Genomic DNA, 26,723 nt, shown 5'->3' on the forward strand with positions numbered 1-26,723 from the left:
CAAAGATTTGTCGCATGCTGCAATTGCATTTTCTCTTCTATCGTCCCAACGGAAGCGCTGGAAGCAAAGCAGAGAGGGATGGCAGGGCCACACAGTAAAACGTCTCATGCGCCTCGTGACCTTGAGCACTTTTTTTTTTCTTGGAATGCGCTGTTTTTTCAGTGTGATTGCGCGCGCACGCGTGGACAAGTGGAGGCCTCTCACGGCGATTTCTGTAACGAGCGAGTGCGCCATGCTCAAATCAGCCAATGGCTGATAGAAAATGATAGAAATGATAGAAAATTCCCAGAGATCTATCCAAACATGCACGTTGTTGCCCACTCTTTCAATGATTCACGTTCAGGCCACTGACGCGCAAGTACCAGGAGGTGGCTAGGTCGATTTTCCTGGCGACATCGAGCGCGTCCGGCGCTGCGCGGCGCAAGACGTTTGCCGAGCTGCAGGAGAAGGTCTCCTCCCTGCTGCTCAGCATCCAGCAGTTTGACCGGGGCCTCAAGGTTCTGCCCGCAGGTTGGTGGCCACATCTTCTCCTCACGTGAAATCACGGAGTTACGTGCAGTTATCTGAAAAGGAGTAAGGAAATGTGCATCAAATTTTAGTAGGAATGATGTGTGTTGTTCTCTGTAGAATATGAACGATAATAATGTCAGAATATTCAATATCAGCTTTTCAGATCCGCAAGAAGTGCTGTGTTGTTTTCCACAGGGTCATATGAAGCTGTAATTTTCGCTCTACCGTGCAAATGTGTCTTCGATTAGTCTATCTGAAGTAAGTTCACACTCATTATTCTTAATTTCAAATCAACGTCCTTCAGATTGTAGAGTGCAGTGTCGACAGAAGAATGGATCCTAACAAGAAAATGTAACTGTTTATTCAATCTATAGGAAAAGCATCATATCGAGCATAGTGACACTACGCTCATCAGAGGTAACGGAGCAATGATGAAACTGAGCTTGGCGGCTTGGGTTTTATAGCCACCAGTGGTGGTGTAAGCCTCCGGTGAAGTTGCGGTGACGCAGTTCGTTATCGGAAGCGTGTTGCAGCGAGTGGACTTGTGAGACCGGGCTAACCAGGGGCGAGACAGAGGCTGCGCAGGTTTGTGTGCAGTGGTCTCCACAAAATCGTATCTCTCTCACTCTGCCACCAATGCATGGATTTGCATCAAGGAAGGCAAAAAGCAGATATAACTTAATGACAATGTAGTATCACTAGGCCCACTATGGTTTAGCAACTTTGGTTGCCATCAATATACCGTACTTAGTCGCATAATCGGTGCACTCACATGATAAGCGTACCCCTTGTTTGATCGCTGAAAATTTGATTTTTTTAATTCCGTGCATAATAGGCGCACCCCGAACTTGGTTGCGATCAGAAACGATTGTACCCTTCAGCGGTACAGTTGGAACGCGGTCCCCATACCCTGAAGAAAAAAACAAGGCAAATCGACAAGCAAATAAAAAAAGTTCGAAGTGCAACGACCTGACCAACGTGTTTGTCAAAATAAAACATGAAGGAAAAAAAACCGTTTATGACCAAAAACAAAAAAAAAAAACTTGTTCTATCAATTACTGATACCCCCAAATTGCCGCACTCCTTGGAGGTCACGTGTACAACGCCGGGGGCTCGATCGCCATCACCGCCATCAAAAAAAAAGAAATAAACTCCATTTTGCAAGCGGTGTGCATACATTGTGGTCGTGTATTGAACTTTGGTTCCACCATGGGGAAGTGCTCAAGGTACACGGCTAGATTTAAACTGAAGGCAGTGCAGTACACGCCGGAGCACGATAACTGGGCTGCAAGCAGGCATATCGGTGTTTGTCACGTAAAGGTATTTCATTTCTCACATAAAAGTCGCTTGTTATGGGACAAATCTGAAGATTTAAAGCGCAAGAACAGAGTCGAAAAAATTTTTGAAAATTTTACCCCGCGTAATCGGCGCACCCCTAACTTCGAGCCGGATTTCCCGGAAAAAAAAAAAGGTGCGCCTATTATGCGAGTAAATACAGTATACCATGCACATGTTGGGAGCTATTTTCAGAACCACTCTTATCATTCACCATGAAGAATTTTCACCTTACACTACTTGGACATTCAGATTCATGGAATCTAGGTGTTTGCGAACTTCTTGATTTCAGCTGCCACTTTAGAAAGATTTGTGGAGAATTTCATTTGCCAACTGCAACTCGTAGCAGCATGGTGCCTGAATTCTTTCAGCCTTGCATCCATGATGCCTTATTTGTACTCCTAGTTTATAGATGCAATACTGAAATGTTAGCTCAGGCAACAAAGTGTAGCATAAACTGAATTCCTGCTGATGGGGTTTGTTCATACCGCAGCTATCTATGTTGATCATGTTGCAACATGATTCACATCAGTTGCACCGGTAGTTAACACTTTGTATGCATATTAACAGGTTAAGCCTTGCCATTTGGATGAGAAAAAAAGAGCTTGTGCAAGTGTTTTTTTTCGTAGAGGCATATTCTTAAAGCTGGCAGACAGTAGCCAGTGAATACATGAGAGAAATCGTCTGTAGTTAGACATGATATGCAGAAATGATAAGCCGAAGAAATAAAAGCTCACTCGAAATAAGTTATCGTCAAATCTTATTTTGTAAGATTAGCAGTTTCAAGGCCAGATAATATAGATGTGTAAAAGATGCTTCAGAAGGAAGGACAGTGGGATGTGTTGGTGCCCTAGCACACTAAATGAATGCACAAGATGAAGTCGGGGCAAGCCCTTGACCTGTGTTCATCTTGTTTGGTCTTCGTTTAGCGAGCTATGTTCTCGGAACTCCACGAAAGTAGAATGACAACACTCAACATTGTATGTGTAACGTAGAATATATAGGTTTCGTTTCCACTCGCATTGTATTCTCTTTCGATCTACTTTCCTTTTTTTTTTCACATCCGCACTTCTATTGACAGATCAAATAATAATAGCCATGTCTTCGTTACCCTCCAGCTTCGCATAGTGGCCCTTTTATTACATATGGCTCACATTAGCACTAACGCTTCTGCAACTAGAGGAACGGGAAAGAGATAAAACCTCCTTATTTTGTGTGGATAATTGAGAGACACAAAGCCAGGATTCGGGCCTTTGCTTTCAGAATGGGACGTGGTACCCGTTTTTGAGTAATCATCCTACATGTAGCGCAAGCGAAAGACACTCACACAAGAGAAAGACACTCAAGGGACAAGTGGTACTTACAATGGTTATATTATATAAAGAGTTGTAAGTAGCACTGGTCCCTTGTGTGTCTTTTGCATGTGCTGTTTTTTTTTGCACTAATTTATTCTTGTCAATATGCACCAACTACACCCTGCAAAATTCTTTTAAATACTACATGTGTTGAAGCATGGTCAGCCGCCCGTCAGCGGCTTAATCATCAGGTTACTTCACGTATGCTATGCTATAAGACATCGAAGGCCTTACTTCTGCTTGCCACAGTCTTTCATAAACTGTTGTCTCGCTTCAAATGTAGTTCGTATTGTTCCGTGTTTTTTCCAATGCAACCCCGCTTTCTCTTTTTTTCATGAACCTTCCTCCAGTTTGGGCATTTCTGCAAAACTGACTGGCCGTGTATCCGAGTTGGGCCTACCTAGCTCTCTTTCTCTTGCTTGAGCACAATTGTTAATGTGGATGCTCTGCCTGTGTGGCTTACAGGGGAGGAGCTTCAGTCCCAGCTGGCCAAGCATCTCCTAAAGACGCTGTGCTCGGACCTGACCAACCTGGTTGTAGGATACTTGGCGGCAGAGCATGCCAAGGAAGCGGAAACACCGGCTAGCATGGCTCCTGAGGTATGAATCAATTACGATGACCGTTGTCCATCCTGGGGACATGGCAATGAAGCGCTTTTGTTGGCTACCAACTTGGTGTTCGCCGAATGCTGGCGTACTGGAGGCGTAGGTATCGTAGGTAGATCGGTGGTGTCAATAAGTGGTGTAAAAATCTGCCAAACATTATGAGGACTCTAACTGCAGTAACTGAGTGCATTGCACTTAACTTATGCTGTGATTGATTGGCAGTGCCTTATTTGCTAATCTGTTTATTTTTCAAATGTTTGATCAATAGAAACACTACCGTAATTACTCGAATCTAACGCGCACCTTTTTTCCGGTTAAGTGAGTTCATAAATCGCATGCGCGTTAGAATCGAGTACGAACAAAAAAATTACGGCCAATCTATTGCCATCGGCAAATCTAAAATGGCCGCCCCCTACGTGCGTCGGCATGGCGCGTCGTCCATTTCTGCCTATGTGTTTCTCATGTGCGGCACTTCGTACGTGTGCTGAGGAATTCGTCATCTAGTAGTGCATTAGCATCGACGGCGTGGAATGGCCGACTCCAAAAACTCGAGTGCACCATGATGCCGCTTTTAAAAGAAAAGTCATCGCGTGTGCAGAAACGGACGGAAATCGGGCCGCATCGCGGTCGTTTGGAGTTCCCGAAACGTGCGTGCGGGACCGGCGGAAACAAAAGCAGAAGATTTTCGACAGCAAAGCTTTACGCAAAGGCTTCAGTGGACCACAGCAGGGTCGGTTTCCGCAAATTAAAGAGCTGCTCGGCGAGTATGTGCTTTAGCAGCGAGCAGCACAGCGGCCCGTGACGGCAGAACTGCTCCAAGTGCGGGCTATGCAATTAGTCTTAGAAAAATGTCTAATGCGGAGCCAGTTTTAAGCGAGCAGGTGCTGGCTAACTAACTTTTTGAAGAGGAAAGGCTTTTCCCTCCGAAGGGGAACATGCATATGCGAAAAGTTTTGCGGAGGAGTACGATGAAAAGCTTCACAGTTTTCAGAGGTTCGTCCTAAACTTGCGGCGCAACAACGACTACCTGCTTGGGCAAATCGGGAATGCCGATCAGGCGCCTCTTTACTTCGACATGCCTGGCACCACAACCGCCGAGAAGAAGGGGGCGAAGCAAGTTCGCGTGCTGACACTGGTCCACGGTAAAACTACAGTGACGGCAATGCTCTGTTACACGTCAGATGGGCACAAGCTTCGCCCGTACCTCATATTTAAATGGAAGACGCTCCCGAAAGGAGTCGTTTTTTCGAGTGGTGTGATCATGCGGGCCAGCGAGAAAAAACGGGTGCGCGTTGCAATCGATGTCTTACGTTTTTTTTTTTTTTTTTCGCGGTGGAAATCGGGTGCGCGTTACAATCGAGGGCGCGGTAGAATCGAGTAAATACGGTAAATGCCAAAGGCATTGCAGTTAGGCAAAATATTTCACTGTGATTGTCCTGAAAATCTTCAACATTTTTTATGAAATGAAAGTCCTTGCATATGCAGGAAAACTGGGCGTACTGATGCTCTCTGGTGTTTCTAACGTTGATCTCATGCAAGGCTAGCAGAAGGGCCCGTTGTATCTTATTGGTGTAGGAGGGAAGCAATGCTTCGATGTAATTGCATACACAACTAGTTACTGTATATAAAATAAACTAATTTATTGGGCAGTGCTTTTCTTCAGTGAGCACTCATGCACTAATAATGAACTTGTATATGCAGCATTAGTCGCAGAAACATGAATATTTGCTGGCTTGCAGCTCAAGACATTCATGCATTCGTTGTGAAGAGAACTATGAAATGCTCATCAGGAGCAATTTGATATGACCTATTCTATAAGCATGTGCAGGAGTTTTGTTCAACGGCTCGATTTCGCTGATGGGACTTTCTGACGCAAATGTCAGAAAGTGATAACGGGCTGATCTTTTTGTGATATTGCACGAATTGCGTGAGAAGGATCACGGTGACCACCTAAGTTGTGAAGGTTGCAAGGCAGTGTCGTCCGAGATAACCAAGCAAATATATGCACTGGAGCTAATTGACGAATTAGCATATTTTGATTGAAGATCGCCTGAAGGAAACATTTTGATGCAACCTGTCTGTAATGGCTCAATGAGAGTTTCATCCAACAAATGTCTTAGGTGAGCTTGAGTACAGCTTGTATTTGAAACTGTGTCATTACGAGTCTTTCGTGTTTTCAAGCAAAGGTTGCACAAGTTCTCATGGATTCGTGCTAGAAGATGAAAACTAAGTTGCGCATATATATGTAGAGTAAAAGAATGCACATACCTATTTTTATTTTGTGTTTTTTTTTTTCTTGTTTGTGCAAAGTTTATGCTTTTCAACTGTCATATGTCATATGATGCCGCGCTGCTGTCTGAGCAAAAGCGCCACAATGCACATCACATTCAATCTCTAATCAATCACTCTTGTGCAAACAGGTGCGGCAAAAGCTGATTCAGAAGCTTCAATCCGACGTCAGGGGTCCAGTGCTCAAGCTTCATCAATCGCTATCAGCAAAGGTAGGCAACACTGAATCTTTTGCTAATTAACTTAGTCTGGTAGACTAGCGATATTGCTTCTGTATGACTGAGCTCAAGGTTTGGGTTTTAGATTTTGCTGCAGCTTCGTATTGAGGAGCACAAATTAACAAAGAAGCTTGTGTACCTGGTTAGGTATGCAAATGTTAAGGAATCCTGAGCGGTACTGTTAGTCCAATGTCTTCTGCTACAGCGTGCCGCATTTTTGGAATTTTACTCTTATGAGCAGACGAGAAAAAAGCTACATATTCAATATTGTATATGCTCTGTGAAGCACCTTTTGCTTTTAAAAGGATGACATCAATTTATTTTGGCTAGAAAAGTATAATTATTATTGATTTGAGCGCAAAGCTAAGTCGCTTATCTTGGTTGACATTGTAAAAACTTGTGCGCTGGGTGATAGCAGGGAGCTTGGTGAAGGGGTGGACTGTAGATTAAAAAGAAACATTTCATGTTGATGTGCTGATGGTGGTAGTTTATGGTCTGATGAAATCGGTATTCTTGCACATATACTAAAGTGGAACCACGTCATGTAAGTTAGGCATGACTGGAGATAGCTGGTAGAGTTCTTTGTCATGCATTGAAAATGAGAAATGAGTTAAATAATGACGGGGGCAATGAACGTTATCTTTTGTGTTTATGTATTTGGAAGTGTGTATCGGGAAGTGAATAGAGCATCTTGTTTGAACTCCAGACGCTGGAAGATTTCTTGGCCGATGTGGACGTGGTGCTGGGACCAGGCGTGTGCGACATGATTATTCGCTCCGACAAGAAGAAAGAGAGGCAAGTTATTTGACATCCACCAATTTTCTATAGGCTTGTTTAATGTAATAAAGAATATTCTGCTTTGAACTTTCTTTTTACTGTAGTAAACTGGGCAGTGCGTAATGAAGGCTGTTGCAGGTATAATTGCGATTTCTTAATATAATTGAAAACTTGAAAGCCTCAGTGCACGTTGCATTCGTAAAAACTTGGTTTTCATCTCTAACTACAAAAAAAAGTCTTTCACATAGTTACAATCATTTGCACCTTATAAACGAGCAAGCGTGGCATTTAATGAATTATATACGTGTTTCTCACACACTGCTAGTCCACTGGTTAAAAGGTGAGTGCATCAAAAATTGGAAAAAAAGTACTGTGGCATTGTGGTAACAATCTAACTGCATCATCTTTTCAAAGTGGATACGTACAGACGAACCTGAGAAAGCATTATGAAACATGCAATAAACTTTGCGTGGGTCTACCAATTTCTAAAAACTAGCTTTCGAAACAAGTTGTAATAATCTCAGCACAGAAGTCCAAAGCGGTGGGGCTTTTGCAGCACAACACTTGGGATTGCATCTATTCAAGAACATAACTGATACAAGTGAAGATGGCTGGAAGACTAGCGGTAGTAGGAGGCCATCAAGAGCTTGATAATAAATGAGACATAGCTCTGTGAAAGCCCAGAACGAACTGAGTCTTTATTCTTTCAGTATCGTAGTTCTCAAATTCCCAGGCCTGACACTCTAACATACTCAACAACAGCGTTGTGCGAGGGTGCTGCATTTTAGCTATTGACATTATGGCAGTAACCTTAAACTTAAATACAGAAGCTTAAGTGAGAGTGTGTTAGGTCAAATGTGCAGCTACCTGAAGTAGTCGTGTTTTACAGCATGAATCAGTAACGTACACAAATAGTAGTTGTCTATGCAGTAGTAGTCCATGTGCAGGACTTGTCCTACTGGTATTGGGTTTGAATAATGGACTGCAGTTCTGCTAGATAACGTGGCTCTTTGAGGGCAGTCTCCTCCCAGGCTTCTTCCACGAATGTTTTGTTGCAGAGTACACCCTACTCAGCGACGGTTAATGCTGTCTCTTGGAAGATGTGTTGACTGAATAAAGAGATAATGTCGGCCAATACTGGCTTATCATTGGCAAATGTCGGCTAGTACCGTATTTACTCGATTCTACCGCGCCCTCGATTGTAACGCGCACCCGATTTCCACCGCGAAAAAAAAAAAAAAACCGTAAGACATCGATTGCATCGCGCACCCATTTTTTTTTTTTTTTGCTGGCCCGCACGATCACCCCACTCGAAAAAACAATTCCTTTCGGGATTGTCTTCCATTTAATTATGAGGTACGGGCGAAGCTTGTGCCCATCTGACGTGTAAAAGAGCATTGCCGTCACTGTAGTTTTACCGTGGACCGATGTCAGCACGCGAACTTGCTTCGCCCCCTTCTTCTCGACAGTTGTGGTGCCAGGCATGTCGAAGTAAAGAGGCGTCTGATCGGCATTCCAGATTTGCCCAAGCAGGTAGCCGTTGTTGCGCCGCAAGTTTAGGACGAACCTCTGAAAACTGTAAAGTTTTTCATCGTACTTCACCGCAAAAGTTTTCGCATATGCATGTTCCCCTTCGGAGGGAAGATCCTTTCCTCTTCATATAGTTAATTAGCCAGCACCTGCTCGCTTTAAACAGGCTCCGCATTAGACTTTTTTCTAAGACTAATTGCATAGCCCACACTTGGAGCAGTTCTGTCGTCATGGGCCGCTGTGCCTCTCGCTCCTCAAGCACATACTCGCGGAGCAGCTTTTCAATTTACGGAAACCGACCCTGCTGTGGTTCACTGAAGCCTTTGCGTGAATCTTTGCTGTCGACAATCTTCTGCTTTTGTTTCCGCCGGTCCCGCACGCATGTTTCGAGAAGGACCGCGATGCGGCCCGATTTCCGTCCGTATCTGCACACGCGATGACTTTTCTTTTAAAAGCGGCATCGTGGTGCACTCGAGTTTTTGGAGTCGGCCCTTCCACGTCGTCGATGCTAATGCACTACTAGATGACGAACTCCTCAGCACACGTACGAAGTGCCGCACATGGGAAACACATAGGCAGAAATAGCCGACGCACCATGCCGACGCACGTAGGGGGCGGCCATTTTGGATTTGCGATGGCAATAGATTGACCGTAATTTTTTTGTTCGTACTCGATTCTAACGCGCATGTGATTTATGAACTCGCTTAACCGGAAAAAAGGTGCGCGTTAGATTCGAGTAATTACGGTAGTTGTGGTTAGTCTTAGCTAAATGATGGTAAATATAGTTCATTGACTGGTATGGCAGCATATGAATGTTCGTTGAATCTCTGTTCAGCAATGGCCGCACCAGGATTTTTTTATTAGGGGCTGTGGCTGCGCAGCTGGGACAAGCAAGTTCCTTCAGGGGGTGCGGGGGGTACAATTCAGTTTGGGATTAGAAGAAAAATAGGGCGGTGGTAGGCAAACAATTTTTGAATAAAAACACCTCGCCCCAGCAGTTGAGTGATTGAGCAGTCATCAAATGTTTTGCCCGTTTTAGCTTAAAGATTTCAGACTTCAAGCCACCTCACGGTGGAGCAACCCAAGGTCCATTTGGCAGCCACATCCGGATTATTACAACGTCAGTATGCTCATCGTGCCGCTGCATCTGTCATGCAGGCAGTGGCTGTTGAGCCATCGCCAGGCTCTCCTGTCGCAGCTGTCGGAGGCTGAGGATGCTGCGCTGTGCCTGCACCTGGCGGTGCTTCTCGTGGCCCAGGCCCAGACGCAGAAAGCACTCCACGCCTCGGGACGCTTCGTGCCACAGATTCTGTCTGCTCTAAGAACACAGTTGCCACCAGACACGTTTGCCCTCCTACACCAAGCACAAGGTGGGTGCGCTTGCAGTGCTCAAGAAATCAATTGCACCATTGAAACTTGCCCAATGCACATAAGTAATAAAATAAACTGGTGTGCACAGTTACCCAAAATAACCACATTGCATCAGAAATCTCTTCACTAAGCATTTATGTTTGCACTGATGTACCTAAGTGTATGTATCAGTGTTACTCTGATATTTGACAAAAACTTTAGACGATGGAAACAAAAGTACACATGCATTTTTCATTAATTGATTCATTGCAGGGATATAACGATTTCGAAACTACAAGTGAACATCGAGCCAATCTAAATCTATAAAGCATGGTCATCCGTTATGTGACCCCCCAAAGGGAAGTTGGTAATGCCATCCCGAGAGTCACTTTAAGCAAAAGGCCGTAAAAGCAGCAAAACATGCTGCCAACTTATTTGGCAGAATTGGCCTCTGTAGTAAGGCATCGTTTCATTGAGCATGCAGCTGGCATTTTATATATTCAAAGTGGAAAATTAACTTAAAAATGATATTTTCACCCCGGAACTGTTTCAAAATTGAAACTGCACCATTTTTTTTAGCAAGGAAAGTATTGTGCGTCTCCAATTTTAACAATAGGAAAATTAAACCAGTGAAATTTATCTTCAGAAAATTAAACTTCATTTAATGACTACCATTATTATTCATAGGGGCCATTCACACTGGTCAGTCTCCATGTAATGTGGCTAAGGTTGACACTAAGTTTTGAGCATATTGAAGTCTCAAAGGGATCAGTCATAAATTATTCATGAATGGTCAGGTTTTCTTCTTTTTCTGGTCAAAAACACCAGTTTGAGGACAGGCCTGAACTTGAATTGTGGTTGAATGCAGCAAAATGATTGTGTGGACCAAAGCTGAAATAAACAAGGTTAATAACATAGAGGTCGTTTTGTACCAGAAAGTGACTTAGTACTTGCAGAGAAAGTTGTGACTCAAAAGGCTGGGGAATACAATAATATCCAAGTTTTTCCCAGAAAAGCTGCACGAGATTCCCCACATTTGCTATTTTTTTTCCGTACTGTGCCAACAAAAAGGTGATGGGTGCCATGATGAGGCAAGCAAATATTTCTGTGGCCTTTTGCAGAGCTCGTCATGAGGCACCTGACACTTGACGACTCGTCTGATGAGAAAGAATCGGTTGCTTCGTCCTTGAAGGAGCTGATTCCAAAGCTGAAGCAGGTCGGTGCAACTTACAAGAAGCAGGGCCCGACCGAGGAGTGAAGACTACCCTGACATCTTCCACTATTGTTCCAGTGCCTTCTATGAACAGAAAAAGCTGGCCTTGTATCGAAATGGTCGATAGATTGACGACATATTTTCAGCTGCCATAAAGAATGGTCCAAAAGCACTTCAAGCAGGCTAGCATTTCGTGTCGTTATGCCCTTTTTTGTGTTATGGATTAGACTTTTGCATAAGTGAAACCCTTTCGCAATAAAGGAGCTAGCTTTCCTAGCGGTACTTTGGTTCACTAGCTGTGTGTCTTCTTTTTTGCTAAGATGGTGCCCAGAGCGAAAGACTGTATGATGTGTATCAAGCAGCAACTGCAAAGGCGTAGCCGTCAGCAGGATTTTATATAGGGGGGTGCGGATTCGTGTTGTATCACCGCTGGGGTAGAGGGGACCACTGGCGTAGCTTGGGTAGCCAGAAAAGTGCTGATGTGACTTGAGGGGGAAGTGCCTCTCGTGAACCTGCCTGCAAGACCTATGTGCATGGGCATCGTGATCACAACACATACAACAGCAGAGAGTAGGGTGGCAGATCATACTAGTTGGTGCACTATGATCAGAAACGTAATAGCACAGAAGTAACACGAGGGACGAAAAAAATAAGAGATGCAGACAAGTGCTGTGTTATTTTCGAGCTATATTGCATTTTTGAACAGGGAAGAAAGCACGCTACTCATGGAGCACAGAACAACTTGTCAATCGGTGCTTTGTGTGTCTTATGTGTATTCTCTGTGCCATCAAATTTGCTGTGATTGTGGAAGTTTGAAACCAATTCGCCCGGACATTGCATTGCATAGGCATACATAAAGATATGGCCGACCACGTATGGGCACTGTCAAATACTGCCCTTTCAAGTTCCACTGTGTGTGTATGCATTTACAGTGAATGAAGGAACATGGGCACCTTGTTTAGCCAGTTGAGGCAGACGTAATTGCGAATTTTTCAGTGCATAAAACACCCGACCATCAGTTCTGTCTCTTAGTGCGCATGCTGGCGCTTGCACATTAGCATTGTGTGGGCTAAGTGTATGTACAGCACCTGTTGCTTGGGTACTGTGTTCGCGCAAAAGTGCATCATTGTACAGCAAATGAAATGGTACCTGACTAGCTTAGTTTTGGAGTTGCATCGTGCATCTTTAGACAGTTTTAGTTTCACGTATGTAGGACTTTCAGGTATGAAAACGTGTAAAGTTCATGTACATTACGTGCACGACATGCAAAATGCTTTTAGCTACACAAACGCGAAGCACGGTGAGAGCTATCGCGTAGCTCCATCTGCTCGGAATCTTTTATTGACGAATAATCTGCTTCGACTGCCAGGGCCCAATGGTGCCGTCTTGAAGATTCTTATTTAAAAGCGGTTCTCTTACTCAATCGTCAAAATTTCTTCGAGCCACTGGTCTTGTTCCGAGTACTCCTTGTTGGTTCCGGACCCAGGAAGTGCCACCAAGGCAAATAAAACTTTGTACTGACCAATCTAGTGTGCATTTTGCGTTGTACACTATGTTAAATGGAAAACAGCGAGTGACTTACCAGCCAAGGTTTCCCTCATCTCGCTCAGCGTGTTGAGCGAGCAGCAGCTTCGTCCGGTCGCAAATAGCGCGAGCGCTCAACACATTTTGGTGGGACTCTGTCAAGTGGACAGCAATCTCTGTCCACCGCACTGTGTGCTTGGTGTTTTCCTGGAAAGGGTTGCATTCCTTCACATTGCGTAGCAGGTCCCAAAGCGAAGGCATGGCAACACTCTAGTCATCCTGTTGCCGTTTTTCGATGCAAGCAAGCGTTGGATATGCGATCTTGTTTAGGCGCCCACGCGAAGCTGTCTATGTGTGCAAGAAACGCATGCAAAGAATCGAATCTCATGTAAGTCCATGCAATCAGCACACGGCTGCTTTGTTTTGCGCATACGCACTGCTTACGCGTAGAAGCTCTACGGCACGCAAAGCCTCTATGTACGTAAAACTAAAAGTGACTTTTATTGAGGGCTGTAATGACAGTGAATTGGAATGGGTTTGGAACAGGCAATATTAATTTTCTGAGGGAATGTAATTGACTAGCCAGCTGCCTCAAGTATTACAAAGGTGCATTTACTATATTCACAACCAAGAAGATATTGCACCACTTGAAACATGTTGAATACCTCGTAGACTCCATCTACATTATGGTGGATGTTAATGAAGGTGGCTCACCTAACTTAAAATTGAGGTACAAATTGCAGTGAGTTGTATATATGACATTATAGTCCTGGTCCTAAGCACATCAGGCATTAAGGTCTTAGAGCATAATCTTAGCGCACTAACACACAACATTTGAGAAAAATTGCAGTTCTGATGGCGGCCAGCAAAGCAAGCAAAGAAGACTTAGCAATTTTCCTCTCCTAACCGGTTATCCCCTTGCCTACTCTACTTTATGTGGGGAAGGAAAGGGCGAGGAGAGCGAAGAATTAAGTCAGTAGAGAAATGTGATGTATGCTGTCCGATTGTTTTTCTTCACTACAAGTGCACACGACCTGATGCAGTGTTGCAGGTTCAACGTTATATTAATGAAGGTTCACTGCACCGAGCATGCGGCAAGAAAGTTCATGGATGGCCAGAGTAGCGCACAATGAAAAGTGAAGGAATAAATTGGAAGACATTGTAGATGAGTTATGCAATGCATAAAAGGTTTGCATCATAGTAAGCAATAACAGAGGCATGATCAAATATTCTTGATGCGTGTGTTCTGTAACACCCTTTCTTCACTAGAAAGCTAACGAAGAAGTTTCGTAATTTCGTTTAAAACCATAGTGAGACTTACATTAGGGGCACTACATATACGTGTTTGACAGTGATAATTATCTACTTATAGAAGCCTGAAAATTAAATTTAGCCTTTTGTGCATGATTTGTGGAGAGAGAGAGATAGAGAGAGAAGACTTTATTCACAGGATCTTGCGTGCAGGTAATTTCCAGCCGCGCATGACTCGGACTACCATTCTAGTGCTTTAGTATAATAGAGTCCTAAGAACACTGGGCCTAGACCTCGAGGGTTGCGTCTGGCCTAGCATTAGCACAAACTTTCTGCTCATGTACCCCGTTGTTTTTGTATTTTTAAATGATGAACTAGCAACCATATGCTTATTATTAAGTTGAACACGTGCATGATGTACAAAGATGATGCATGACCCCCCCCCCCACCCAAAAAAAAAAAAAAAAACGCAAGACACAGGAATCTTGAAGCTACAGAAAGCTACAATGGTGCTACAGCAATTTCTTGTGTAGTGTTTGTTTAGTGTACAACTTACGCTTCAACCTTCCCAGTGAAGGGTAATTGACTGGGCCCAGGTCTGGTTTACTGTTTTGTATGCGTCCTGTGAGTTTTTTAAAATAAAATATAATGCTTTGAAGTTCAAACCAAGAAGCTTCACAAGAAATTATTTTATTATTTTTGCTCTAGGCAGTGTACTGTTACAAATTCAGGCAGGGAACACATCACTATCTAGGTATCAGCTGTCCCACTATTTGAGAAGCCTGTTCCGCATTTTACTGCGACAGAAAAAACTAAATCCGTTCATACAAAATTATAATTTCGTCATTAAGATAGTCATGCCAAAAAAAAAAAAAAAACACCTCATCCTTGCTAGTCCGGAAACGTCATCGCCAAAGATATCACCAGGCAAAAAATGAAAAACCGAAAAACAAATGTAGTAGGCGCGTGTGCCATTTTCGAGTATTTCGGTGAATTCTCTTCCTGTGTCCCGCAACTTATTGTCGAGACGAGAGCTCCGAAGTCTCGGTAAGCTGATACTAAAAGCGTTCATGTGGCACCAAACTTTCAGCTGCGAGTGACCGAGTCCGCAGCTTCGGCAGTTTCGGTCGTAACGATCCGCACGCGAGCGTCGCAGCATTTGCGCGCCAGTAGCAACCGGTCGCACTCGCACGTCGTCGGCAACTGGACCAAAGAGACGTGGACAATCGAGCGATTTCTGGCGTTTGGTTTGCTGCGCTCGTAGTCGCCGGCCTATATTTCGCCCTTCTCCTCGCCGCTTTCTCTCGACGGAAGCGTAGGGCCAATGGGAAAAGACTTCGTGTACCTACGAAGGTCCCCTTAGCAGCGCGGATATCACCTGTACACCGCGACTCGTTTGGCATTCCTGTCCTAGTCGTTCGTGCCGGGAATACCTGCGCGTACCTGCTACGTTTTAGCATTCAGCGATTGTCGCTGTGATTGTCCCCGGACTGTTTTGATCGTACTGTCAAGGTGAGACCTACTCGCGCTTCGTTCGAATGCGCGCATCCCGTTTTATTCAGCTGTTCTCTGTCGCGCGCGGCGCTTTCATGGTTCTTTTTGAAGCCGCCGTTTGGTGGGTTGCCCGAAAAAATCTCTGCTTCCGTGCTGTGTACTTGCTCGGACCTGTCAGTAACATGTCAGCCTTGTGATGTTTCCTGCTTACGTTTTTTATTGGGTAGCGGAACACATTGCCAGTACACAGGCGCCGTACGTGTTGTAACTTGATCCGCGTACAGGAGTATGTACGCAGGATGAGGCAATGCAAGATCAAGACTGTTCCTTTTCTTATCAAGGACGGTGGCTTATTTGCGTGTTCTTTGTCAGCTAGCATTGGGAACGCGAATTCGGGCATCCAGTGGCCGTGAGCTTTGATGTCGTAAACGCACTTTCAAATTACTCAGCTGTAGCGTCAGCTGTGACCTATTCGCAGTCTCGCAAGTAGTACGTGGCGTAAGCAGTGTGAGTTAATTACTCCGAAAATCATGAAACCAACTTGAACAAACCAGTGTATGCCGTTATATAAATTAAACGGAAAATGAAATTGTTAGTCATGTAGTCAAATTACAGTGCGACTGCTTATGTCTAGATATTTTCCTATTTAAACAAAAAGGTTTGTGTCGCGAATAGTGATTTTAAAGGCTAATACTTCTGCAGGGGGCTTGCTACCTTTGTTTGCAACTTTTCAGTAACGTTTAAAAAGAGAGTACCAAAAAATACTCAAAATAAAACCTGTCGTAAACTTTATCAAGGGATGAGCTGTTCATTGTTTTATGTCTAGTGTGTAAGCGGTGTACATGTTGTTGTAAAAAGGGTGTGGTAATTCAGCTGAACCACGTTAGACATGAGGCTGCTATCATTAAAGTTAATGACAATTAAACTTTGTTGTTACAAAAAATGGCTGCTAATATGACTTCTAAGGAAATTACTTTTCATTTGCCATCACGATTTGTTGTTTCAGCCAGGTTGCAGCACAGTTTTTTAGTTCTCTTTACAAGTGAGTAATAAATTACTTGAATTAATTTTGTATTTACTTGCAGTGCCAGCTTCTTCTACTAGCACATCATTTTGACTGTTATGGCCATTGCGTATTTTAATGCATTTTTTTCAAATTTATGATAGCTTAGTGTACATATTTTCCCTTTGATGTCATTTGAATTGATGCTCCCCCCCTCCCCCCAAAAAAATGCTGTGACCTGTTGCTGGTTTTCGGACAAAAAATCGTTTCAGGATGTAGAAGAATACTTTCACATTGAGGCAAAAAAACCTTTATTGAGATTTTCAGACCATAGTGGAGATCATGAAGAGCTGATGGATAGATACGTATTAGTCCAATTCTGATGAAGTTTTGTTTTCACCGAGCTTCCGGGCCCGACCCATTAAATCTTGCATCAGCACGGACACTTGTGGGCACAACCTGTTGTGAGCTATAAATAGGTCATCTCGCAGAAAAGTGGATCGGGCCTCCTTGATATAGGGAAGTGCGTCCGGCTTGTGTGGACGGCTGCTCATTGGCTCTACGCTTCATGCTGGCTAGCTAAACATTAAATAAAAAGAAAAAAAAATGTTTCTTTTTGCCATGAAAACTTGGTTTTCACACAGCGCAAGTAATTTTAAGGTGAATAAATGGTTAGTGTACCAGTCACCTAGACGCAGTATTATATGGTCTATGTACTGTGTAGGTACCATTTAGTTCGTCTATTTTTTTATTGCTTTTTTTTAAATTCACTGTTTTTCCAACTGCACAGGAAAAAATGATCCATTATGTCTCGTATATGTCTCAAAAAATGTTCACGTTTGTTGGCAGCAAATTTGCCTTTAAGCAATGTAAGTAAGATATAGCAACTATACATAGTACATCCATAAATCGTTTTATGCTATAATTAGAGAGCATTGCCTTCAGTGTGAATTAGCAGTGCCATGCTACACAATAACAATACATTGCATCTATCTAATCTTAGGCTTATTAACGTTGACAAGCTCAGTGCACGACAGACACTAGAAAATAAAGATGTGAAATACGATAATTGAATAATTTACATTACATATGGTAGTCGGCTTTCTTCTGAGGCTCTGTTTCTACCAGAAACATTTATCCCCAAAGCTGAGGATGTGCAAAATGTTCAGATTTTACAGTCTCACTTAAAGATGCCTACACCCAGAGGTGCTTCCAGTAATTTTCTTTCATTAGAGGAGTGGTTTCAACCACCTTTATGTATGTTTCCTGAAATACAAAGAGACGCGTACCGTCAAGGAAAAAAATTGAGGACGTAACAGAAAGGGCGTCGCTCACAACTGACTTTGTTCTCGGGAAATGAGGGAAATATATAACCGTAGCAACCATGCGCGCTCACATCGTCTCACATGCTGGTAAAAAAATGCCCGATAAAATTGACAACAAAAAAATAATAATGACAAAAAAAGCCGCTAAACGAAAAAATATTTGAAGAAATTCAATTTATCGCCATGCAAAGCAACAGTTGTATTCGCAAGACACATATCATTCTTCTTTTTAATGTACTAGTATGCTTTCGTAATTTCACGGGCCAAGGTGTCGTTACTCTTTATAAGAACGTGTTCCAAGGCTGCGGGCGAAATTTTAAAAATTGGAGAGGTAGGTTTGAACTCAAAAGCATCTCCTTGCTACCCCAGTGTCTGCATTGTACGGTTAAAATCGTTCTATTCTTAGGCACTAATCTGCGAGTAGGATGTCATCACTGGTTAAACTCGGCGGCATGTGTCCTTTAATTTGGATTTTATACTTGGAACTCGACAGATGGTAGCTGAGGCAAGCAACCAATACAATGTTTGGGTCACATTGTGCTCTACTTAAAATACGGATATGTAATGTTGCGCTCAAGTAGTTGATGTATTTTTATTACATTTCTTTCTCACTTCTGTATTCTAGCAGTCAAAATGAAGGAACATTCTCCCAACTCCCACATTTTTTGTGAACCCCGCTGCGATTGGAGCAGTTAAAAAGATTGATTACTTTTTCTGTCATCTGCATAGGTGTTTGCAAGGTTCTCCCTTAGGACGAGAAGAAAGGGCAAGTTAACCCTCTCCCTTTTCCTTTTGTAGTCCTACTCTGACAGAAAAGGAGCTCTGCAGTCAATGGGCGAAAATGAAAATGAAGTGATGACGTGCTTTTAACAAAGCCATGCCATTGGTACCCGGCTTTGCAAGGCAAAGGTGGGAGGTAGACAGTTCTTTGAATACATAAGGGCTTTGTAGTCACCATTACTGTGAGAAAACATGTGTAGCTATAACCCTGCACAATAAAAATGATGTGAAGAGTGCAACTATGAAAGATGTGGGAGATAATTTGTGCTCCCCTTGGATCAGTACAGTTAAGTGCCCCTCCCCTGCAATGTGCCACTTTGCATGATGTTCTGAGCCAGGCGTCGATCTTGAGTACCTTATTTTGATGGGGTAGAGCAAAGATATGCTTGTGCACTTTGTTTTGGGCGTGAATTGAACAGTGGCAACTACACACAATTTGCCCACTGGGTTGTTTAGCCACGTTAAACTAGACAATTATGCTGTAAATAAAGGGGTGGGGAACTTAAAAAGTATGATTTTAATGATGGCATTGCTTTTCTCGATGACGTTCTTGCAGGTTCACTCCGCAAGTACCATGAAGTGGTGGCCAGTGTTTGTTTTGGTGTGGGCAGCGGTCTTGATGGCACTGACGGCGGCTGAGGAGGAAGACTACTACAAGCTGTTGGGCGTCAAGCGCACGGCCTCTGATCGGGAGATTAAGAAGGCGTTCCGCAAGCTAGCCCTCAAGTACCACCCAGACAAGAACAAGGAGCCCGACGCCGAAGAGAAGTTCAAGAATATCGCGCAAGGCAAGTAGTCTGCGCGCATGACTCTGTATTTCATTCACTTACGTTTGCAGTACTTGTAGAGTTGATCAAATTGGGAGAATGTTCATAATGTCTTTGGGGAAATCGCATTAGGTAGAAGTTTTGTTACACTAGAATTTGGATGCTGTTTTGATACCCGTAAGACTGTACAAACTTCCGAGCTGCTGCAAAGCCTCTCCGATGCATAGAAGTAGAGTACGAGTAACCATAGTAAGTTCGGAAGGTGGCAGTTGAGCTTGTGGTTTCCTGGCATTCTCGGATACTCATTTGCCTAAAAATTGAATTGAAATGAACTTCATGGTTTCTGTCTGCCTTCTCTGATGATTCAGCATCCTATGCCCAACTTGTATAAATCTCCTGTAAAGCTCTGCCGGGAATACAGCAGAGCCACTTTCATACTGTTCTGCATGTGTCGGTCTTCATATTTTGCGTGAATATTTCACTCAGCCAAAAAGTTGAAAGAAGTCACAAACCATTTTCCCTAGTAACCATCAAATGACCCTAGTCCTAATGGAGTTTATTGCATCACGAATTGATTACTGCAAAAGTTTCTTAAATCTCTTAAGAGTTACATGGATTTGATGTGTACTTCAAGTACTTTCTCTTCTCCCAATGAGCACACTAGAAGCTAAGCTGGGAGAGATGGCATGGGCAAAATAAGTGGCGTTAGTGCATATTATGACCTTGAGCACACATCATTAAACTCAATCGCTCTCTCTGATTGTGATTCTTCTGTGCGAGTGTGACTGAGTGTGTAGCGTTGACACACACTGCACCCCATGGCGGTCCCCCAGGTGGTAGGTACCCCATGGCAAGAAGCGCATCTGATCCAAATGCCACTTTTTCGGCTGGCTAATAGCACGCTGCACACTGTATGTTGTCAAACAGTAGGCACCGGCAGCTCTGATAGGAGTGACAACGGGCCTCTGTATAAAAAGAGGGCACCTGAGAAAATGGCACCCTCACATTCCACTCGTATGCTTTCTTTGCATCGTACAACTGCAGAATTTGCGCAGATGTTCATAGCAGTGTCCACTATTTCCAGAAAGTGTTTTCTCCTCAAGCCTAAGAGCAGTTAAATCTCATGTACGAGGGTTCCTAGGAAGTAAAGATATTGAAGGTCTTTTGAAGCTTGTGTTTGATCTTTCTCTTTCTGTTTCTCATTTGCCCCGACAGCTTACGAGGTATTGTCGGATGCCGAGAAGCGCAAGAAGTATGATCAGTTTGGCAGCTCCGCCTTCAAGCAAGGTGGAGAAGGGGCCAACACGCAGTTCCATGACTTTGACATGCACGACTTCTTCCGTCACTTCGACGACGCCTTCAACTTCCACCAGCAGCAGCACGGCAGGGCGCACTTCCACGGCCATCCCGACTTTGGCCAGCAGAAGCCGCACCAGCACCATCACCATGGGGGCCCACGCTCCTTCTTCGGCAACGCGTTCAACATGGAGGACCTCTTTTCCGACTTCGACGACGAGCGTGACAACTGGATGGGTGGCGGCGGACCCTTCGGGGAAGTCTTCGGTGGCGGTGACTCCTTCGCGAGTTCGCACTTTGCGCGCCATGCACAGAATCACCATTCCAACATGTTTCACCAACGGAGTGGTGGTAAGTTCTCACTCAATTTGTAGTGCCCGTTTCATCAGGTTGTGTGTTGCACAACAGAGTTCAGACAACCATATGTTTTATATGCATATGTGGTGTGATTTATGGGCAACCGAGCCAGGACTGGGTTGATTTGTGGTACATAGTTATGAACGGCGCATAAAAAACACACAGAACACAGATGAAAAAAATCACGCCTACACAGGCGCCCACACTCCCTGCAGTGCGCGCCTACAGGTGATAGGGCATCAGTGCGAACATTGGCCTCGCGTTCCCTCAATCTCAGACTGACACACCTACCGGTCGTCCTATATATATATATATATATATATATATATATATATATATATATATATATATATATATCTGCTTTTGAACTGTGCCCAACTGTCAGTAATATTGATTGGCCGTGCATGGAAGTAGCCTTTGCCTTGCTGTGGGTGTAGTAAGGCTAATGAGGATGATGCTATGGGTAGTCACGTGAAAAGTTGCCCTAGAGTGACAAAAATAGCATGGCTGATTGCCAGGAGTGGCAAGAGCCAAAATGCAACGAACTAATGTGAATATTTTGCATGGCCTCTAAGATTCTGACTCTTCCTCGTCCATGTGCTCTGTGCCACAGGCAAGCGAAATGCATTGTTTTTTCAGGTTTTTTATTCAGTTTTATTCATTCAAAATATAAAGTTCGCAGTTAAAAGTATGCAGACGATAGTCCTAAAGTCGGGTGACTGTAGTAGGACCCGCGGTTAACAATTATACAGTTTATTAATAACAGCATGTAATATTACACAACGTAAGTGGAAGTGAACAGTGGAAGTACCGGAAAACTATAAAAAAATAAGCAAATTTCTTCTACGATATTTTGAATCGTCTTTTCTGCACTGCTTCTCATTTTTTGGGAATACCATAGATGTATTCCCAGAAAATACCAGTTCCCAGTAATACCATAGACAACGCCTCCATTGATCATGGAGGCGTCATTTTTCTACTTCATGGTAGTACGCATTCTATGGGGCAGTGCTCTCGCGTGACAGCTTACTTTTGCAGAAGTAAAGCTTGTTGACAACTGGGGTCTTTAGGAAAGGATACTTGGCCCATTTTTCGGTCACAATTTGGGTAATAGTGCGACAGAGAAGGTGGTAAATGTGGCCATAAATCACGTATTGAATTTATTAAGCTGATGCATACATCGTATGCTATGTTTTATAGTTTAGTATAACTAGCTGCCTGAGCATTAAAAGCCCTATTAGGAGTGAAAAGTGCAGAAAATGTGAGCTGCTTTTACACACTAGCAGGATGAGTAAATAAACAAGTAATAGAGCATTAAAAAATATTAAGAAATGAAAAGCTGACCAGATGCTTCTGCAGGATTCAAACATGGGATCTCTATTGCTGAAGCACAGTACAGTAAATATTATGTTGATGGGGAACAGAGCAAAAACGGGATGGAGAAAGAATGATTACACAACACAAGTGCTGACGAACAACTGTGTGTAAGTTTATTACACCAGGAAATATACAGCTGAAAGTGGAAACAAAATTAAAGCCATCACATGCACATAAAGATGAAGTTAATGAAATAAAAATGAAGTTAATGAAATAAAGATGAATTAAGGTAATGAAAACTTCACAAAGATTAATTGTACTTAACCCATCAACGTTAACCTTGTGTTATGTTCAGGCTGTTCTTGGGGAAGGTATGTTACTGTCATTCTATAAAACTATCTCGATCAAACTTGTGGGTGATACCGTGACTGGCATTGCTTCGAATTCTGTGGCGTCAGATGCCACACTGCTTCATTCATTCATCTCGCAGACCATGCCGCATTCCTGCTAGGTCTCTGTTGGCACGAGTTGTTGAAACATGGCTGTATTTTCTAGTTTGACAGGACACGTTTGATGGCTGGAGGGTTCGAACGATCTGCAGGTGCTTTCTTTTTTTTCTCTCTGAGTATGGCAGTCAGAAAACTTTGTTGGCGCAGCCTTTTTAGCCAAAGACACCTTTCGTGATGTTCTCACAAGAACGCGTTCTTTATAGACAGCTTCCCACGTCTTCGTTGCATACCTTAGCTCGAGGAGCTTTGCGCAGACGTAATCTGTAAGCTGCAGTACGCAGTCCTTGCGCGAAATCACATGGTGCCGTACCTTGAAGCAATCCACTCCTCGCGGTGCAGCAAAAAGTGACACTTTTTCAAAGCAGGTTTTTTCACCAGATTTGCACCGTAGCACAGAATACTTCTTCCCTATTTCACGGCTTGCTCATAGGAATAGGATAGCCTATCATTGCACAATGAGAATAACAACGAAAGTGAAAGGACGCGCCGACTGCTCTGGCTAGAAAGCGTCCACTTGCCACTATTGCACGATACGTGCCGGCGCAATTGTCTCAATGTATGCCAGGTTATCTTTTTTCTTTTTCTGTAAGTAAATCGTGTGCCTATTGGTGGTTCCGACTGGCTGCGGCGCTAAATAACATTTAACAGCTGACGCTGTGTTATTGTAGGTGTAGGGCACACATAGTCGTCCAGTCCTGGCTGTCGGGCATGCATGCTCTCAGCCAAGTTACTACTCCTGCCACCTGGCGGCATCAAGGAGCGATGGAACCAAAGTTCGACGCAGTGTGTGCGTGGTGGAAGCGTTTGGTCATTCTACCTGTATTTCTAACATCGTGGTCGGGCTATATTGAAAGGGCCAATAACTGTTTTCTGGAGCATGAACCAGTTTATTTGGTTATAGGTTTGGATGTGATATTTTTACTAGTACTAATTGTACTATATTTCTCTGCCTTTTTTTGTGTGTAGGGCAAGGCCACTGCAAGACTGTCACACAGAGAGTTGGCAACATGGTGACGACATACACTCAGTGCTCATAAGAACCAAAGAAGCTTCGTGAGTGCGTCTCCCGATGCTGAGCAAAACCCAGGACTGTAAACTTCAAGGTGCCCACGGCATGTGCTCGCAGAAAGCATGCCGACTGGAACGCCTTACTCTGATCTGTGATGTTTGGCCTGCAGTTTTCTACCGACTGCTGCTATCTAGCTATGGATTTGTTTTGTTGTTTTTTTATTTTGTACATACCGAAGTCTATTTTCAGGACATTTTTTTTTTCCTTTAAGTAAATCGTGTGCGTAATGGTGGCTCTGACTGGGTATGGCGCTGAAGAAATTTTAACAGCTTAAGCTGTGTGAATGTAGGCACGCATAGTTTTCCAGTGCCGCTATATTGTTCTTAGCACACGGAGTATTACAGAGCCTTTCTGTACTTGGATAATTCAGCCATTGTGAGTAAGAAATAACTTAGTGTGGCTCTTGGCTGATCGCCAAAAGTGGTGATGTTTCACCATGCACGTTGTGTATGTATTTGTAGAGCCAGCAGAACTGCTGCCTACGTTGTACGCCAGGTTATCTGTTTCAACAGAAATTGAAGATTGCTTGTGGTAGATAATGCAACTCTCACATCACCTTGTCTATTTGAACAGGTCGATGCTAGTGAAGATGCATATTGTTGGATGATGGCAGTTAATGTACTTCCACACATTATTATGTCAATTCTTTGCCTTATATTGTTGTAGGGCCCTATTGCGTAATCTGAATCCAAGCAGTAATAGAGAGCTTGCAAGTATTGCCTGGAACATAAATGTTTTTTTTTTACCATGCATTTTGAAGACATTATTTATTATAACTGGTGATTCGTGCATAATTTCTATGTCGTGGAAGGTAATTTCTGTACTGCTTGGCTGTTGCACTACTAATAGTACTTGTGTGTGATTTAATTAGAAAGAAAATTTGTGAGCCGAGGTAACTGGCAAATATCACAGTGCTGTTAAGTATCCATGCAGTGTCTGTTTCTTCAAGTAATCCAGGCAATGTAAGACTGTTGCATTATTTAACGCAGTGGAAGTTTAAGTCTGTTTTCATTAGATAGACTACGTAATTTGAGCACTAAGGAAGAGTGTTAGCTAGTAGTCCTTGCGGCAATGACATGTTGCTAAAAGATTGGTGGTAGACTGGCAAGTACTTTGGAGAGTCTAATGGTAGGTTTGTTGGGCAGCCAAGGTGCAAGCAAGAACGGTTTTGTTTTGAAATTTCGGAAAGTGCTGGAAAGATAAATTTAATACTTATGTAGGTCTTATGAATGTCTTACTACAGGCAGGTCTGTTGTAGACTTGCTATGGAGATGTTGTAGATGTGCACTTTGATTTATGTTTGACGCATTATAACACATTATTGGGACAAGATAGAGATGGTTGTATGCTGATGATGCTAGGTTGATGTAATTTAGCAAAAAAACTGAAGGATAAATTTGGCCCTGTCAGATGGCCTATCTAATGAGTTTGACATCTGGATAATGCCGTCAATTTCTTCTAGATTTTTCTGGAAACTGCAGTGCTAGTATGAAATGGTTGTGCTTTTTAAACATAGTTGGGTTATACACCAATCGTTGAGATTCAAAGGTGTTGAGCTGGCACCGTTTTAACGTCATTGTCAAAAAATAATTATTGATAACTGATGCTTAGCTGAAGCAGCTTGTAATCTCCTGGATTCTTTTTTTACTTGCCTCATGTGTGTGTTTAAAAAGCTGCGGATCTCTGTGCAGCAGACTGAGGGCGAGTGCTGTGAAACTACAAAGAGTTGATAATCAATTGACCAAATGTAGGTGATACTGACAGCAGTATCTCAGTTTGGGAAAATTTGCAGCATGCAGGAGTTTTTTTTACTTCTGTGAATTCACATAGCACCTTGAGAGACACTACGATGTCACTTGTGAACATGGCCTATTGTCTAGTATTATCACTCATATGATAATCATTGGCCAGATTTTTCATTGCATCTTATAGTCATGTACAACTTGAGAAGGCAGTGATGTTTCGACCTCAAAGGTGAATCCACACTTGTGCGCCACTGAGCGTGCATCCTAGAATGTTGCAAGCGAGATGGTTTGTGAACTCGCTGTCGCAGAATGTTATGGAGTAAAAGGACAGGGCTACCTTTTTGGTCACAGAGCCAACTGGCTGGCACACTTGTCATCAGGGTGGGGCTTTTGTTTTCTGAAGTTAGGTTTGACTACTCAAACCTCAATATAATGAACATAGGTGTAACGAAATATCGGCTATCACGAAACGAAAAATTGTCTTGCAATGAATGCAGCATTAGAAATAACCTTCATAATGAATTTTCGGATAGGACAAACTTATTTTCTTGTGAGATGAATTGTTGTTATAACGAGGTACCAGTGTGATGTTATGTGCAGCACTGTGCAGCCAACAGGAAGATTTGTAGTTGGACTACTGCATATATTTTGCACGTTGGTTCATCGTAACTATGAACCGCATCGCAGTTTTTCTACAGTGCCACTTGGTGTGGTAACCACACTAGATATGCTGGAGAGACAATTGTGCCTGTTGAAGGCTCTTGCACGCTTGGTGCTTGGCGAGGTGTGTTGTGTTATTCTTACATTGTTGGGTTGTACTTTCAACGATCCAGTTCAACATTTACATTCCTTGTTACTGTGTCAATAGTTTAGCTCTCATTCAGGCGCCGCTGTTGTGGGTGGCTTTGCTACACAGCACTGGTGATAAAAAAATAAATAATATAACAACAAAACAAAATAAGTTAGATAAACAATTACAATCAAACCTTTATATAATGAACCCAGATATAGTGAAATATCGGTTATAACAAAATAAATGAATAGTCTTACAAACATATTTTCATCTACAATGCAGCTTCATTATAGTGAGGTTAGAGTGTATAC

General features: G+C 43.1%; 2 protein-coding genes across 4 annotated transcripts in view; both read left to right on the forward strand.

The window, feature by feature from the left end:
* The window catches only part of LOC142817914 (E3 UFM1-protein ligase 1-like), a 37,724-nt gene extending 26,247 nt beyond the window's left edge, over positions 1 to 11,477 (forward strand). The window contains exons 12-17 of one of the 2 annotated variants that reach the window (XM_075895866.1): positions 344 to 510; positions 3,666 to 3,799; positions 6,226 to 6,306; positions 7,019 to 7,111; positions 9,782 to 9,989; positions 11,091 to 11,477. In XM_075895866.1, coding sequence (XP_075751981.1) covers positions 344 to 510; positions 3,666 to 3,799; positions 6,226 to 6,306; positions 7,019 to 7,111; positions 9,782 to 9,989; positions 11,091 to 11,227 — 820 coding nt within the window. In that variant the 3' untranslated portion in view covers positions 11,228 to 11,477. Of the gene's footprint in view, positions 1 to 343; positions 511 to 3,665; positions 3,800 to 6,225; positions 6,307 to 7,018; positions 7,112 to 9,777; positions 9,990 to 11,090 lie in introns of both variants that reach the window. The other variant, XM_075895867.1, reaches the window with a different exon arrangement.
* A 3,416-nt stretch (positions 11,478 to 14,893) lies between these two features.
* LOC142817915 (dnaJ homolog subfamily B member 9-like) lies at positions 14,894 to 24,268 on the forward strand. Of its 2 annotated transcripts, none has more exons than XM_075895869.1 (4): positions 14,894 to 15,004; positions 19,116 to 19,347; positions 20,542 to 20,973; positions 23,772 to 24,268. In XM_075895869.1, the coding sequence occupies exons 2-4, from the start codon at positions 19,134 to 19,136 to the stop codon at positions 23,840 to 23,842; spliced, it is 717 nt and encodes a 238-aa protein (XP_075751984.1). In that variant the 5' UTR covers positions 14,894 to 15,004; positions 19,116 to 19,133; the 3' UTR covers positions 23,843 to 24,268. The 2 variants fall into 2 exon arrangements, with proteins under 2 accessions (XP_075751984.1, XP_075751983.1); XM_075895868.1 differs by lacking the exon at positions 14,894 to 15,004 and adding an exon at positions 15,333 to 15,469.
* The last annotated feature ends 2,455 nt before the right edge of the window (positions 24,269 to 26,723 follow it).

The sequence above is a fragment of the Rhipicephalus microplus genome, chromosome 5 (assembly GCF_043290135.1).
Source record: "Rhipicephalus microplus isolate Deutch F79 chromosome 5, USDA_Rmic, whole genome shotgun sequence".
In the NCBI taxonomy this organism is placed as follows: domain Eukaryota; kingdom Metazoa; phylum Arthropoda; class Arachnida; order Ixodida; family Ixodidae; genus Rhipicephalus; species Rhipicephalus microplus.